We start from the raw sequence: 16,063 nt of genomic DNA on the forward strand, positions 1-16,063 counted from the left end.
CTTTCCTTTTAATTCAAAACAGCAGTGAAAACTCCTTTCCAATGAGGGCCAATAAAATTCTTTTTTGGTAAGGTAATAAAGCAGAGTCCTCAGGGCAGACTTGGTGTTATTTGTCACCTTCAGTTCAGTGGAGTTGTCCTCTTGCATTACAACTGCAAAGGAAGACTCAGAATCCAACAATTTTGAGATCAGTCTGCATTTCCTAACTACTCATCTCTAAGTCAGCAGGAAAACTTCATTCTTTGGAAAAGGACAGCAGCGTTCTAAAGTGGGAAGGAACAAGTTACCAGGTTCATTAAGACATGCTGTGGTTGTGCACATTCACCTTGAAGGTGCTCTGCACTTGAGCTCTCTGGAAAACAAAGATGGCAAGTGAAATGTTTATGAATAAGATAACCTTTCTTCTAACTGAAGTTTTTAAGGTTTTTTTCCATATTTATGTGATTAACCATTTACAAGGATCATATTATGGATAACTTCCATATAGCAACCTACTGTCCTCCAAAATCCCAGTTTGTCTAGAGGTGGATATTGGTCTCCCTTATGTTCTTTTAAAAGTTTCAACATTCTAAAAACATCTGCAATACATAGTGTCCATCCAGGTGAAAGCATAGAGAAGTTACATGTGACAACGGTGCATATGTCAGCCATAGACACTTTCCTTAAGAAAACTCAACACCACAGGATGAATTCTGGTAGAACATGCAATTGTCATGAAAGTAGCTATGTCTTGGCTGTTCTGATAGTCTGTACTGGAACTGTCAAAATAAAAAACCCATGTAAAATCAGACTACAAGACCACCTAGCTCAGCCCTTGTTGGACGGCGGTCAACAGCCCATGCCTGATGCACAAATTAAAAACTGGAACAGCCCATTGTGAGACTTCCCCAGAATAGTAATTTGAAAAGTCTGAGAAACTTCCTGTTTTTCAGTTTTAATATTTAATATGCTCTAACAGATTACTTTTTCATGGATTTGTGTACTTGTCTTTTCAAACCACATACTCTTTTTTCATATTCACATGTTGTAACAAGAAATTCCATAGGTCAAGTACATACTGTGGAAAAAAGTTGCCACCTCCCCCACTTTCTTTTTTTTTTTTTTTTTCTTTGAAACTTGTATCTGTTAGTTACATTTGATGCTCCTACTTCTAGTGGGCATGATTGTAAACAATTACTCCTTTTTCAACTTCTCCCTTACATACCTTCTTGCTCATCTCTTTTCCACTTTCTGCATGAAGAAAGCTATGAATGTTAAGCTGTTGGTATAAGCTCTCTCAGTTCTGTAAAGCTAAATATGGTTCTCCTGATGTTTGGTGTAAACAAAGATGTCTCAGCTCTAGAAACATGAAGGAAAGAAAGGAAAAGGCGCTTTTTTTTTTTCTAGAAGGAAAAAAAAGCCCAGCCCTAGATTTACATAAAGCTCAGAAGCTTCTTTTGGAAGAAATCTATGACAGAACCATGAGAATAATGTGTCCAGAAAGGAAATAATTTGAAGAGGATAAATCAGCCACTTACTGCAACCAAAAAAATCTAACTATTTATACACCAGAAAATAACCCATTCAGATTCAAAGTGAGCCCAGGATTATCAGCAAACATAGGACTGACTGAGGAGAAAAGTCCTTGCCAGTTTTATCAAGTAAATCTTAAAAAAAAAACCAAAAAAAACAAAAACAGGAGCCAGACTACTTTTGTTTCCAGCAAATCCAAAATTACTACAAGTGTTGTATTAGTACATGGTACAGGTTTAGAGAGTGCATGCTGAGAATCCAAATTTGTTCTGTAAAGTCATCTGTACATCAGTGAGCTCCTCAGGTAAAGAAGAATGTCTGCACTGCCAGCCATTCAACCCCGGGCATATGGAGAGTTTCTGTTATGAAGAAAAGGCACAGCACTGAGATTCCTACTAGTAAACAAAGGTCTTGATACCAAAGCTTCCTTCCACAACATTGAACCAGTATCAGAGACACATCTGTTGGCCTTGCAGGCATCATAGTGAGGAGCATTTCCAACAAATCACGATTGTCCAAAAACATATACCTAGTCTTGAGAATAGAAACTTAAGTTTATCTTGTTGGCATTCAACAGTAAGTGGTTTGTCTAGGGTCACAACATGATCTCCCATTGACAGCACTCACGTGCCTTGTGAAGCTGTTTTAAAGGTCAACACCTAAAACACAGCACAAAATGCTGTATGAACTCACCATTAACTCAGCCTCCAGGACTCTGATGTGCACATTACTGCTTTCAAGACTAACAAGCCTGATTCTCTGTCACTAGAACAAGCTGTGTAATTTGGAAGTGATTAAACATCACAGAAGAGGGGGATTTTTACATTATTCACTGTCACCACTGAGATAGATGCTGAATGATTGTTGGGGCTTTCTATTAGTAATTTTCTTGCAGTGAAGAAGGACACTTCCGATGCAACCACTGATGAACACAGAGAAAAAATAAACCACGCTTGAGAAACACATAAAACTGTGTTCCCCTTGTACAACTATTACATATCTAAAATGGTTTGCTATTCTACTTCCCTCCCTTGTAGTAGAAAACACTTCCTGTAAAATGCCTTCTCTCCCAAGATGGGAGGGTAACAGTTCTATGCTTCCCCACTGAATCTCTTAACTGCAGCACTTGGGAGGCTTAAGGAAAGGGACATGGAAGTAGCAGAGCTGCAAAGAGACAAAATACATGTTAGCCTTCAGTACATGGTACCCACCATGCACAAAGACATGTGAACTCCAGGCTGAAGAATACAGGGCGATGGAAAAAAGAAGAGGCTGGAATCACAGAATTTGTTCCTGATTCTCTATTGCACATGTTCCAAATGTATCAGCATTTGTGTTCAGAGATGGGATCAGCAGATGCTCAAGACAAAGGAACACTGCTATGTCATATGATGTTCTGGCTGAGCACATCCTGAGAATAAAGTGGATTTCAAGGTCTAGGTGTTCGGCTTCAGGTAAAGGACCAGCCTTGATACTCCTGGGTTGGTTTTTTTTTTATTATTTGTCAGAAGCAGAAGAAAAAAATTCTCAGCCAAAAGGATGCAAGTCTTCACTGCTCCTAACAAAATTCATCGCTTCAAAATAAGGGTCTTATACTGCCCTGTGCATTTTCCTGAATATTTAAAAAAAATCTTAGAGACAAGATATTTATTATACTGCTACTAAGTCAATACAGTTCCAGATGTGGGGGTTGGCTACATCTAACAGGTAAAGCAAAGAAGTTCAGGAAAAATGTCTATAACCAAGTGCAAATCATTATCCCAAAATGAGTGAGTGTGAGACTGGCAAAGCTGACAAAACAATTCACCTGTGTTCATAATAAGCCAAACTAATAGGTAATTTTCTTGACAAAGATGTAAGAATGTTGCTTTTGACAATGATTCCTATAAGACAATCACCTTTCCTGAGCTAACTAAATCTTTATCCTACAAACCTCTCTACAGGCTGTGATAACCTGAACAAACAAACTAGAGAACAAAAGCAGAGATAAGAGGTCCACAAGGATTTATATCTCACAGCTACTCAATCCTGTAGACAAAACCCAGTGGAATAAGGATAACTCATATCCTTTGGAAGAAAGGAATGGAACTGTTATTTACTGAAGCTAAATCTTACATGGAAATAGGCCTTCTGACTGAGCTGGAGGTGATAGCCAATACCACACATGGTTATGAGAAGACAGACCTAGAGAAGGTGTATCTTGAAGCCCACAGCTGCTGAGAATGTGCACAAGTCTGAAGTAACAACTTCTGCAACTAAACTTGCACTAATCATGAGCCAACAAAAATGCAAAGAAAGTGAATGTGATTGTCACTGTCTAATGGAAATGAAAGATAAGCTAATGAAGGGAACAGCTGTATCAGAAAGCTGCATTTTGGACAAGTGAAGTATTCAATGTGTCACATGTGTGAGTGTACCAGAAATAGAAAAATGCATGTTCTGTCCTATGAATTCATGCCTGAAGTGAGTGGTGGTGAAATTAATAAGGTACGAACATAATTATTTCATCTTCTCACAATTTATCTTGTCTTGAGTGACAGAAAATATGTGGAATACAAGAGTGAACAAGAATATAATCATTTCAAGAGAAAACACCTTCTCCCTCTGATACACTTTCCTCTGTCAGTCCTTTGGGTTGATCACTATCTACTTGTCAACATATTTGAATGATCTCTTAACAATGAGTATACAAACTAGAAAGACAGGGGAAAGTGGAGTAAGAAAAGAGATCAAAAAGAATGTTGAATCCAGTCTCTGAAGACTCTGATACAAGCAATAGAAGATTTACCTTTAAGAACTATCAATCACACCCCTTGCTGTTGAACAAGGCAGAAGTGGCAAAATACTGAGTTTTCCTTTAACTTGGCACCAACAAAGAGCCAGAGCTGAAGCTGCTTCCTGCTCATTTTAAGGATGGATGGACCTTCTCTCCAATACAATTTCCAGCTGCTGACATTATTTTCTAACACAAGCAAACTAATTTTCATAACACTAGGCAAATTTTATCTGGAGTGCTTCACCAAGACAGTATTGCAACTGATAAGAGCCACATGGGCCTTAGGGTTCAAGCCTGGGTCTGAAAACATCAGCCAATTAAAAAAGTTTACAAAGTCTAAACAAACAGAAATCAAAACACAAAACAAGCCACACAGAATACAAGTATCCCACAGTGAAACAAAGACAGATTTAAAATCCTGTCCAGTATAACAACAGCAAATATGGGCGTGTGAATTAATAACTGAAATTATAACCAAAACCAACAAATGAAATTACTTTATTTAAACTGTTAATTTCTATGGCTCTGTGCCAAAATTCAAGATGGCAACCAACACAGACATCTTCAGTCACATATTCTAATATTTTTCTCTGCTGATAGTTGCCATGTGATGAAAGCACGGAATCTTGGCTATTACCAGACTAGAACAGATTGAAATGGCTGAGCAAGTGAGACTTTATGTTCAAACCTAGACTTTAGGTAGAACAGCTGTAGGAAAGATCTTTTCTTTAGGAAAGATCTCACAGTTAGTGATCAGGAAGAAATGGGAGGAAGTGATAAAGACTCAGCAGCAGAAGCTCTCAGAAGTGTTCCTTCACCTCAGCTTACAGGTGTATCACCACAATCTGCTTTCACAAATGTTTAGATACTCTTTTCAGTGGGTTGTTCTCTCACCAAGGCCTCCTCTTCTCTCTTTTGGCTGATATGAGTGTGATGGTGTGAAGTCACTGCTGCTGCTTCTTCCTCTGTCCATACTTGAAGCAACTCTTGGGATTCCTCACCTGGAGTTCTGTGTTAATCCTTCTCTGCGAGCAGAAGCTGGGAAAAAACCAAAGTTTCTTTACTCAAAGCTTTCAAGTGATCATGGAGGACTTTTTTTTTTTGTGGGAAAAACTGCTGCATTGCTCTGCAAATCTCAGCCATCACCAGAAACCTGAGTGTCCCTATCACACAACCTCTCTGCCACAATAGATTAGATCACAGACCAGTGTAGTAAGCTACTGTGTGAAAAAATACTCTTGGTATTCTTTTCAAGCACCAGAATACCTTCTTCACTCTTGCTTCTGACTCATGTGGCTCATCTCTTCACATGCACCCTCCTCTAAATCCTTCTCCAACATCAGTATGCTTAATCTCTTTCTTTGGGTCTTTTACTCATTTGCTTGCATAATAGTCTACTTCCCCAGTCCAACACATGCTGAGGACCTTGGTGCAGGAGAACTAGGGGTGTGAAAAGGCTCATCTTTAAAAAGAAACAGAATGGGAATACAGAATTTTGCCCCTTCCCCGTTATTATAAAGATACAGTTTTGACTTCTACATACTACAGCATTTTACTATTTAGGCACTTTATGAGAAACTGTCAATGTCAACTTTACATCTTTTACTTAAACATCCTTAGACAGCCCTTTAAAAAGAAAAATTTAAAACACTTAGAAATGTACCAAGTTTGTTTTGGACTGCTTGCATTTTACAGCTAATCTAGTAGGTAAAGCTTGTCCTGTGTATTTGGCACATCAGCTTGCTTCTAAACATGACTGACATTTGTTGAGAACTATTTATTCAAAATATTGCTATATTTAAAGAAAATACACTCTGCTTGAAAGTCCAGCATAGAGCCAAACATCACAGAGCACAAAGGATCTGGAAAGATATTTAGAAAGTGGAATTACCAGCTATGTCACTCCACAGAAAGTTTGAAAACTGAATTAGGAACCAAACTGTCAACCACGTGCATTAAGATAGGATACCAGTCCAGAAACATATCCCTTGGCAATATGCTGAAATTAAGGAAACAAAGGCACATGAGAGAAGACAGCCAACATCACCCTCATTTTCCTTCATGTTTTAAAGATGTTTGAGCCTTTGTGTTCCTACAGAAATGCATAGCAGTTTGTCATTTCTCACAAACTGAATTAGAATCACTTTCCTGGAGTTCTTGTATGATCACCTTAAAGACTCAGCACAGAGAGGGGGATTCCTATGTCTACAGGTAAATATGTAAGTTCCTAACAAGATTGCAGCTCGTCACCAATTCATAGATAATTTCATAGATAATCCATAGGTCATTTCATAGATACTAATGTATATAATTCTTGGAAGTTTTATCATTTCAAAGCTACTGGTGAGCATTCCACCTCCTTGTAGCTGAGTAGACAGAGGTTCTGGTGGAGTGGGGGGAAGAGAAAAAGAGCTCATTGCTGACAGAAGCCAACATTAAGGGCTGATTCTCTCCAGTGATAAAGAGTCATTGCAGTGAATCACCACACACAACAGCATAAGCCTCCTTTATTCTCTGCCTGCCAGGAGGTGTCAAAGTATCTGCCCATATGTCTGCCCACATGTTTACACACTATTATGTCATCCATGACTGGACCTCAAAAACCCAGAACAGCCACAGTGGGAAGAAAAGGATTACCTCCCTTTTATGGATATGAATCTGAGTCACAAGAAAATCAAAGGAGTTGCATGAAGTCATTTAAGAGATATCTGCACACTAAAATTCAGTGCCATAAAGACTTTCCCAGCACAGATGTACACAGCCTTGCTCACAAACCAACACCTCATCTACTGTGCTTCCTAGCTGCAGGAATAAGAAGAGCAGAAAGCTGGATGACAGTACTGGGTCAGGAACCCATGCTAGCATTTTTAACAGCTAATTTGGACTGTTTCATCTAATCTGCAGAAAGTTTGTGGGAGAACTGAGCAGCATATTGAAGTCTCCTGAATCTAGTGTTGAAAACAGGAACTTCCTTTCTCCCTGAAAAGCTAAGATTATCCTAGAAATTCGGATTTTTTCTTTTTTACCCCAGAGTGCATTTCTGGTCTTAGAATGATGCCCAGCATTCTCTTGATAATATATAGTATAAGTTAAGAAAGGCAATAAATAAATGGGGTTTATTTATATCTATGAGTGACTGACACTAGCAAGCCATGACAGCTGACAACAGAAAGCCAGCCTTCCCTCCCCCATATTTTGAGCACAATTTCAACCTGACTTGCTGGACCAGGAAGGCAAGGTAAAGCAGCAGTTCCAAGTCATGAAAATTTTCTTGGGGGGTGGGGAGGTGTGGATGTCTGAGTGTGTGTGGGGAGTGTGATGTCTGTGTCGCGAACCATAGATACAACTGTATTCCAGAGACATCTTCTTGCATAGAAAACAGCGAGCAGACTCACTGACAAGTATAGAAATATCAGTGGAAGTCAGCATGAGCCTTCCTGCTCCCCATGATAAAGACCCTTACCACACACTCATCCCAATTGCTAATGCTCTTCTGTACTTGACAGCCTTCCTTCTGATTTCTCTTATTCATCTTTCTACTCTCTGGTTCACTGTGGCTCTCTCTTCTCTGGCTCTTCCTCACATTTCATTTCATAACTTCAGACATGTGTTTTAGCCTATTCACACACATTTTGGCTTCTATTTTTAGCCTCAATAAAACAATGCCAGATTAAAACAAAATCCAATTTGGATGGGCAAAGTCATCCTCTCTATAGGTAGCTTAATGCCAAAGGACCAGATGTGAGACAGAAGCAGCCAAAATATTATATAACCTCTCCCCAGTCTTTGCACACCTGATCTTGAATGACATTTCCAACACAGCAAGGAAACACAGGCAGTTTGCCATCACCTCACTACTGAGAAAAAGCAATGCTCAGCCTCCGATCAGGCAAAAATGCCAGCTGCCTGCAATCATTACTTATCCTGCTTCGGAGGTTATCATAAGTGAAGGCTCCTACAATTCAAGCTGAGCTCTAGCTCTTAGACAGGGAAGCTCATTTCTAAAGACTGTTCTTTCCATTTTCTCCTGCTTTCATAGGAAGAGTCCTGAGACGTGGAATGTCCTTTCAGTGGCATGAGATCAGCAGCAACAGGACAAAGCTCCTTCCTTTCATAAAAGATAGGCAACAAGTTGAGTGAAGATGTGAGAAGCAGGTTGCTCTCACAAGTTAAAGAATAAAGGTAATTTCTGATGATTAGAAGTGAACACTGACCCTCAGTTCTATCTGAGAGGCAACGGCTGAGTTGGATATTATCTCCTTAACATCACATAAGAAGGGCCTGGAATGCTCCTGGCAGCACTTTACACTCTGCTGAGACTTAATGAGACTTACACTTCTCAAAAAACTGGATAAACTCAAACATAGTCATGACCAGTTGATAACCTGTATCTATTTTAAAGGTACTGATTTAAAACATCTGTATTTGCTCATTGTTAGTCATAAGATAATAGTTCCCTGCCCCTCCAAAGAGTACTAAGAAATGAGGTAAAAAGAAAGCCTCTTTACCCTTCTCCTTTCCTTTCTGGTTCATCTGGTACTACAGGCTTGTGTGTCATTATCTGACCTACGACTGATTCATCAGCTAAAGCAGGGAGTGAAATTATTTTTATCCCCCTTCCTGTGTCTCCTTTTTATAATACTGTGAAAGTCAGTAGGGGTGAGAGAGAAATTATTCAGGATGTTTTTGTGATGCATAAAAAAACAATGGCTTTAGGAAGATAACAATAAGAACAATGGCTTTAGGAAGATAACAGTAAGAACTAAATATCCTCCATTGTAACTGATTCTTTGCCCTCCCAAAAAGGGAGACACAATAGTAGGATTCAACTCAAGCTTCACTGCTTTCCAAAGTATGATAAAAAGGACTAATTCTGTTTCTCAATGATCCTTTCTCTGCCTGGAGACACATTACAGAGAGATACTGACAGAACTGCTGTTAACTGCTGTTATATGCAGGGCAAGAGACCACACCAGGAAAGTTTGATGCAAAGTGCTGGATATCACACAGGAGCTCCTTCTTCAATGATCCACCCAGAGCTTCTCAACCAGACAGGTGGTTCTGAAATGATTTATGTGGAAGAGCTCATCATGACTCCGTTCCCTGACTAGGATAAGTAATGAGGTGACATCAAAAGTTGCTCTTTTTTGCCATAAGATACCTTGTGTCGGAGTAGTCAAAGTAGTCTGAGGTAGAGGTTACTCGAGGTGCCTATTTGAAGGTCATCTTTTAAAGTGAAGACCATTTGTGCAGTCGATCACAGCAACAACACAGAGAACCAGGAGTGTGCAAATGAAGACTGGAATTAACAGGATTAGTGAGAGGGAGGGGGTGTACCAGCAATGTGCTGTGTAGAAACCTGAGTGATTTCTTTTCCCAGCTGCTCCTGATGAAGGATTTGGGCAGTGTGGTGAGACCAGCTGAAATCACAGTCAAGGTTCCTCCTGGGAATGTGGTAACAACATAAAAATAAATACATTGGTGTTCAACAATCTACTGCTTTCCAAGGCTGCAGGGAACCTGGCAGAAGCTGAGGAAGCCTGGACAAGGCTGGGCAGCTGGGAATTCCACCCCACTGTAACAAATGGCTGGAAGTCTGAACAGGCCATACAAAGTGGTAACAGTACATATTACATCCCATCCCCACCCTTAATGCTCCAAGACAGTTGAGAGATTCTTGTGGATAAAAGAATCTCCAAACTCCACACATTTGTTTTTTGTTTGTTTGTTTAGATCTGGCAAAAAAGATGAAGTGATTGTACATGTCTTGTTTATATGCCTGCTGTATTTACTTGCCTTTTTTTTTTTTCCTGGACTAAGACAATTTAGAGGCTTGTACCTTTGCATAGCTGCTAAAGAAACCTAAAGAGGCTGCATTTCAAGAATAATGTTCAAGCAGTGGGTAGACAACAGCCAGTCAAGACTTAGCACCTCCAATGCTAACTCTAATTTCAGGTCCCCAATACAATAACATGACCTTGCTTTGAAGGTCCATACAATACTCTTGGATATAAAAAACTTCAGAAATACACAATCTACTTAGAGATTTTCTGTAAAATGCAAAGAACCTGGAGTGTGCTAGATGGTGAGAAGAGCAAGTAGAAAAGTACTTGTTACTGTCACTAGTTTACAAGCAGGCTCCATTCATTGCTCCATACAGGACCACAATGCTTACACATTCATCATATTTGGATGGCATTTGGACATTGCTCTCCACCTCAGCCTAAAGAAGGATATCACTAGAAAATGAAGAATAACAGCCTGCCTTCTACATGGGTTAGATCCAAACCATTTTATTTATCCCCATATTCTTCTAGTCTCTTTGCAGTTCAGAATGCAGTTTTAAGCCCTTATAGATGGTAACACACTTTATTTCAAAGAGCTGCATACTTTCTGGACTTGGCATTCCATGCAGATACGGGGGCAGGTGAATGTCCAAAATAAACAGACAACTGTTCATCACCCTGCAACTAAGCACAGCTACAGAACTGAAAATCACAGGAAATAAAATCAAGTCTATACTAACTAGCTCAACAAGATTCATCCTAGTTTCAGAATGAATTTTGACACTTACTTTCTGCATAAAGTATTTTCCAGAAAACTAAAATACAAATAAATTAGTTTTGGACTTGTGTTTTCAACCAGACTAGGTAGAGATCCAAGATTTTGCATGAATTAGTGGTCTTCACTGTCAAACTTGAAATGCATAGTATTAATTTTTACTTCCCATAATTCTAATGGGTTTTTTCTCCTTTCAGCAGACACAGTAGGAAAGTTATGTGGACATTAGTAATATAAACATCAGCACAATAAACTGCATTACTGTTAATCAGTCTGATTATGCAAAGATGACGGTCCTGTCAAGTTTGGGCATCAGTCTTGACCAGTTTTAATCATGATTCATATTTGTTTGTAATTATATAGTTTATTAGTACATTATGGTTTTGTCATAGCAAAACAGAACCCCAGAGCTTCTGTCTTCTGAAGTTTTTAAAATAAAAGTGTCACAAACTGTCCAGAAGCTGGTAACAAATGAAGGAGAAAAGCCTAAAGAACACAGGCATCATTCATACAGCAACTCAACAGTTGCGGTTAACCTTTGGAAATCAAACCAAACCAAATAAAATCACTGTGAGTGTCTACTCTACACCTGCACTGACAGGTTAACTATACTTTTAGATTGTTCCTATCTCCAGGCTCTTGCAGACAAGAGTCCAGTTCAGGAACAGAGAAGCCACTTGGGACTATGCTATTAATTTTCATAAAGTGCTCTTCATCCTCTAGTCTCCCCAAACCTCCTTTGTGTTAGCATTTTCAAAAGTGAAAAATAATAACTAGAATTAATTTCTAACTTTAAAATTGACACATAACTACAATAAATTCTTGATATTTCTTGCCAGCTTATTCAAAAGGTAAATTCTGGTGGAAAAATTACATCTTTTTTTCTAGGCCTTCACTATCTCAAGAAAACAAATTCACACACTATTTACGTAATGCCACCAGAGAGGAATGGAAACAAACCAGCAAAACATGGCAAAATGTCTCCATACACCTTACATTCTTAAAATGTACAATAAAACAAGAATGACCAGCCTGACCATCATCTGAACTCAAGCACAGCCTCCATAGATCAAGCACAGCCTCCTAAAGACAACCTGAACAACCAACCACAGTACTTATCGTAGCTGTTACTCAGTAAACTATACTCTGAAGAAGACTTTGAAAAGAGAACTGGTTACTTAATTCAAAATTACCATTTCAATAATCCTAATTGAATTGCTAAATTCCATGAACAGAAAACAATCAGTGTAATGCTGAGGGATCCTCAAAATAAAATAGAATTTAAAAAGCAATGTGATAATGGCTGTATTTTCAGAAACCCACTAGTGGCTGGGTGTTCAATGAAAACTTAGGTCACAAGCAACTTAAATGTTCCCTAGAGGTAGTAATTCTTAGTCTTCCTTTACTAGAATAAATCCTGCTAAAGTTCCACTAATTCTGCTAAGAACCTGTCTCTTCAGACACTACAACTAATCCCCATTTGCTATCTTGCAAATTTACCTTCCTGTCTGTATAGAGTCAGGGGGCTCTCTGCCTTCTCTCTCAGTACACCAGTGACAGACAGCTCCCATAACTTCTGCCTCTCTATGAAATGAGGATGAGGCTACTCCCCCAGTGTAGTGGTGGCTTGTTTCAGAATCCTGAGCTACTTTGCAGAAATACTGACTTTTATTTTCCTTTTTATTTCAAAGGATCTGTTCTCAAGAGCCTGAGCCCACTGCACAACAATGTGCACAACTGCTATTTTACAGTTGCAGCGCTAACCACTAGTGAACTGTCTTCTGGACAGTCCAGTTAAACTCTCCATACTGCCTGACTTTATCTTCCATTGAGCATCATCTTGGCTTGAGGTAAGATTACTCATGACACCTTTATGCGTTTTCACAGAGCCCCATAACTATTCTCAGATAGGCTGTTCAAGCTTCTCAGACATTTTTGAACATCTGTGTGTATGTGTTCATACAGAGGTTCTGTCTGGTTCCTCTTTTATATCAGCAGCTTTTCACAGCCTTCTATCTTTAAATGCTTGTAGTTAATTGTGTGATTTGCTTTAAGACTTGTGCGTCCAACCTCTCTAGTTGGTATCTAAGATACTAAATACATGTGAAACAGTAACCCCAAGTAAACTGCTGCTGAGGGGAATCAGGGCTCTAGTATAAGCAATCAATGGAGAGAGTGAAGAAGAAAAACAGCTGTTCCTGCAGCAAGGACAACTACTGCAGAGTAGTTTCTGAGACACATAAACTGGGCACAACAGACTCTGACACATACCAGTGGCTTGGTGCAAAGCTGAAGAAAATATCTTTCCCAGTTTCCAAGAACAAACATTTTGCTATAGTTAGTTTAATCACAGCAATATTTAGTGCTATTCTTGGAGCTTTTAGCAGCAAAGAAGCTTTGAGTGATCCACCCACCGTGGTTCTACTAGCCTACCCCTAGCCAAACCTGGGCTTTACCTAAGCCCTGATACTCTTAGTTAAAGGGCTAACCCTTTGCTTCAGCTTCAGAGAGGGTAGTTTGGCACAATGCAGCTAGGCCAGTTCTACAGAAGGAAACAAGAGTTGAAGTTCTCAATTTTCACTGGATTACAAGTATTCACAGAGAAGTGACTCCCCTGAACTTTACAGTTGTTATCTAGCCTCTATTATTCCTCCAGCTCTGACTGTTGCATACCATCATTAATATTATAATCCATCTTCATGCATGGACTGTAGGTATTCACAGAAATGGGGAAGGATAACAAAATACTAACTGGACACACAAATGCTTATGGACACACATAACAACAGTATCCAGAGGAGATGGAGAGATTCTCTTGGAAAGCTTAAAATTACAGGGTGGCAACTGTAAGAGTACTCTTGAAAATGTGAAAAAGAAGACAGAATTCAGCACACAAACACCTTCATGGAAGTCCACTCAACAAACCAGTTTTGTCAATATATTGAGAATTTAATTTTTACATTTACTTTTAAATTTATCTGTAACCTTGCTTTATATACTGCACTAAAAACTTAAATTGGACTATACACTAGACCAAAATGTTTGATTCAACTATACATATAACACAGGGTTAACATAATTTTATTATATGCCAGAGTACACTGTCATGTTCCAATGTACCATAGGGTGTTTTAAATTGACTATGGCCATTCACCCCATAAAATTTCTGGTAGGATAACTGGAGTATTTGGCAGGTGGTAAAGTGTGGGAGGCAGTTTGGAACTGTATGTTAAGTGCATTAGCTAAATGTTTGTGCTAGAGGATCAGCAAAAAAAGCACTGACATAAATAATGAGAATGCCATATTTTAAGTTTCAGAGATAAATATCCAAGAGATGAACTGGGTAGTTCACACCTCCACAAACTTTTCTTTCAGCCTCTAAAAACACAGAGATACTGCATTAGTGATGCTTAAGTCATGTTCTCACAGTTCCATTGCAAAACAGAAGGTCAGAAATAATTTTTCAAAGCATTCTGGAACATAATGTATCCATATATTCCATTACACCACTATCACAAATCATTCTGAGCCACTGGTAGTATGGGTTTACAAGACTATGCTCTACCTGCCAATATGTCTGCATAAATGAAAAACTGATTGGGTCCTCATTTGCTGAGAACTTATCAGCAGATAAACCTGTTTGAATTAATTAGCCACTAGGGAATGACAAAGATTTGATTCTGTAACTCTCTGTGATTTTCTATTGGATACTTTCACCTCTACTGATTGGCTTCACTATGCAGCTGATTCACAAGTCTCAGCTATGTCTTAGCACAGAAAGAGCTTTTCTGCAAGACCAAAGAAAAATGTAAAGAATGTCCTGGCTCTTTATTACAGGCCAAGCTTAAACAAGAGAGCATCCTGAGCCAAAGTCTAAAGCAGAGAGGAATCATTTGAGCCAAGGTGGTTTTTTTTTTCTTCCCCAGCCATATTTTAAGGGGTCTTCCAACTCTATGAAACTCAGCCTTTGCTCCCTTCTGTTTAGTCTTTTTAATCCCAGGGGGTATAAATTCCCTGCACAGCTGAACCCAGACTGTTACCTAGGAACCACTACATGTAGAGGAGGCAGCTGTATTTCTTCTTGCTGATAGTTTTTTCCCTGCCAGTTCTTGAAAAAGATGAAAGCATCCCAGCATGCCCACCCCCACCTTCCTGGTCTTTGGCACTGTCACTCACCTGTGGAACATGTCACTCGCTCACAGGACGCGGCACTGTGAAGGCTGTTCTGGAATCCAGTCAGTTGCTTTTCAGTTGAGGCGACCCTAAGAGGTAAAACCATAAAATTAGACACAGATATGAAGTGATAAAGTAAGAAGAATAAAAGTCTCAAAAAACTGAGAATTCCCCTTGTTTACATAATCTCATTGAGACTGTAACCATGAAGCTGTGCCTGAATGTGGTATGAAAAAGCCAGTGACAGCAACTGACTCCAAAAAAGCAGAGCAAGACAAATGAACAGTCAAACCACCAGGAAAACTTTGATGTGACTAAAACACTTAATTGTCTCATGTGCCTTGGAAGCTGATTCTGGAGAATAAAGAAGATAGTAAATTGTATTGGACCACCAACATACATTGCAACTAGTAATGCTGTGGTCTTCTTAGTCCAATGATTTTAATTTAAGTGATTAAGCAACTGTTCCACAGAAATGCACATGCTGTCAAAACATGCCAAATTCAAGAGTTAAGTCTTTACATCTTGCCTCAGCAGAGAGAGCTCATTTAGCCAAGACTTCTCACTTATCTTGCAAACTGAGACACATGGGATGCATCTAATTTTCAGTAATCCAGTGCCATTCCTCAAGCAGATCCCTTATGCAAATCCTTCTGCATCGACCTCAGCACTCCAGTTACAGCAAAACTACTACTCTGTAGACTACAACTGCACTTTAACTCACAAAGATTCATTAACAAACTGAGACCACGTTCTCCTACAGAAAAGTTGAGTCTACTCACAAGAGAAGGACAAACTATATAGCTGCAAGCATCTATTCTGTCCTTAAAAATTTATACAATTATCCATCTATTCCTGGTTTGTCCTCTCCTCCCTTTTTCTTCCTTGCTTTTCTTCCTTCCAGCTCAACTCATTTCTGATCACTACAGACTTCTGCGTGTACACTCATCTCTGCCAGAGTCCTTCTTCACTCTTTCAGCTCTGCAGTGTTACAGTTGCTGTCAGCTCTTCCCCTGAAGGGCATCATAATCTCCAATCCCC

At 39.2% G+C, this 16,063-nt stretch overlaps 1 protein-coding gene across 3 annotated transcripts in view; it reads right to left on the reverse strand.

Annotated features, from left to right (window-relative positions):
- Nucleotides 1-3,005: 3,005 nt before the first annotated feature.
- The window catches only part of TTLL5 (tubulin tyrosine ligase like 5), a 120,423-nt gene continuing 107,365 nt past the window's right edge, over nucleotides 3,006-16,063 (reverse strand). For all 3 annotated transcript variants that reach the window (XR_014590434.1, XR_014590435.1, XM_083864166.1), the window contains 2 exons: nucleotides 15,026-15,111; nucleotides 3,006-5,326 (listed from right to left, as the gene is read on the reverse strand). Coding sequence is in view for 1 of the 3 variants with exons in the window: in XM_083864166.1 (XP_083720292.1) it covers nucleotides 5,286-5,326; nucleotides 15,026-15,111 (127 nt within the window). In the remaining 2 variants the exon portion in view is untranslated. The remainder of the gene's footprint in view (nucleotides 5,327-15,025; nucleotides 15,112-16,063) is intronic.

The sequence above is a fragment of the Zosterops lateralis genome (assembly GCF_965231275.1).
Source record: "Zosterops lateralis genome assembly, chromosome: 6".
Lineage (NCBI taxonomy): Eukaryota > Metazoa > Chordata > Aves > Passeriformes > Zosteropidae > Zosterops > Zosterops lateralis.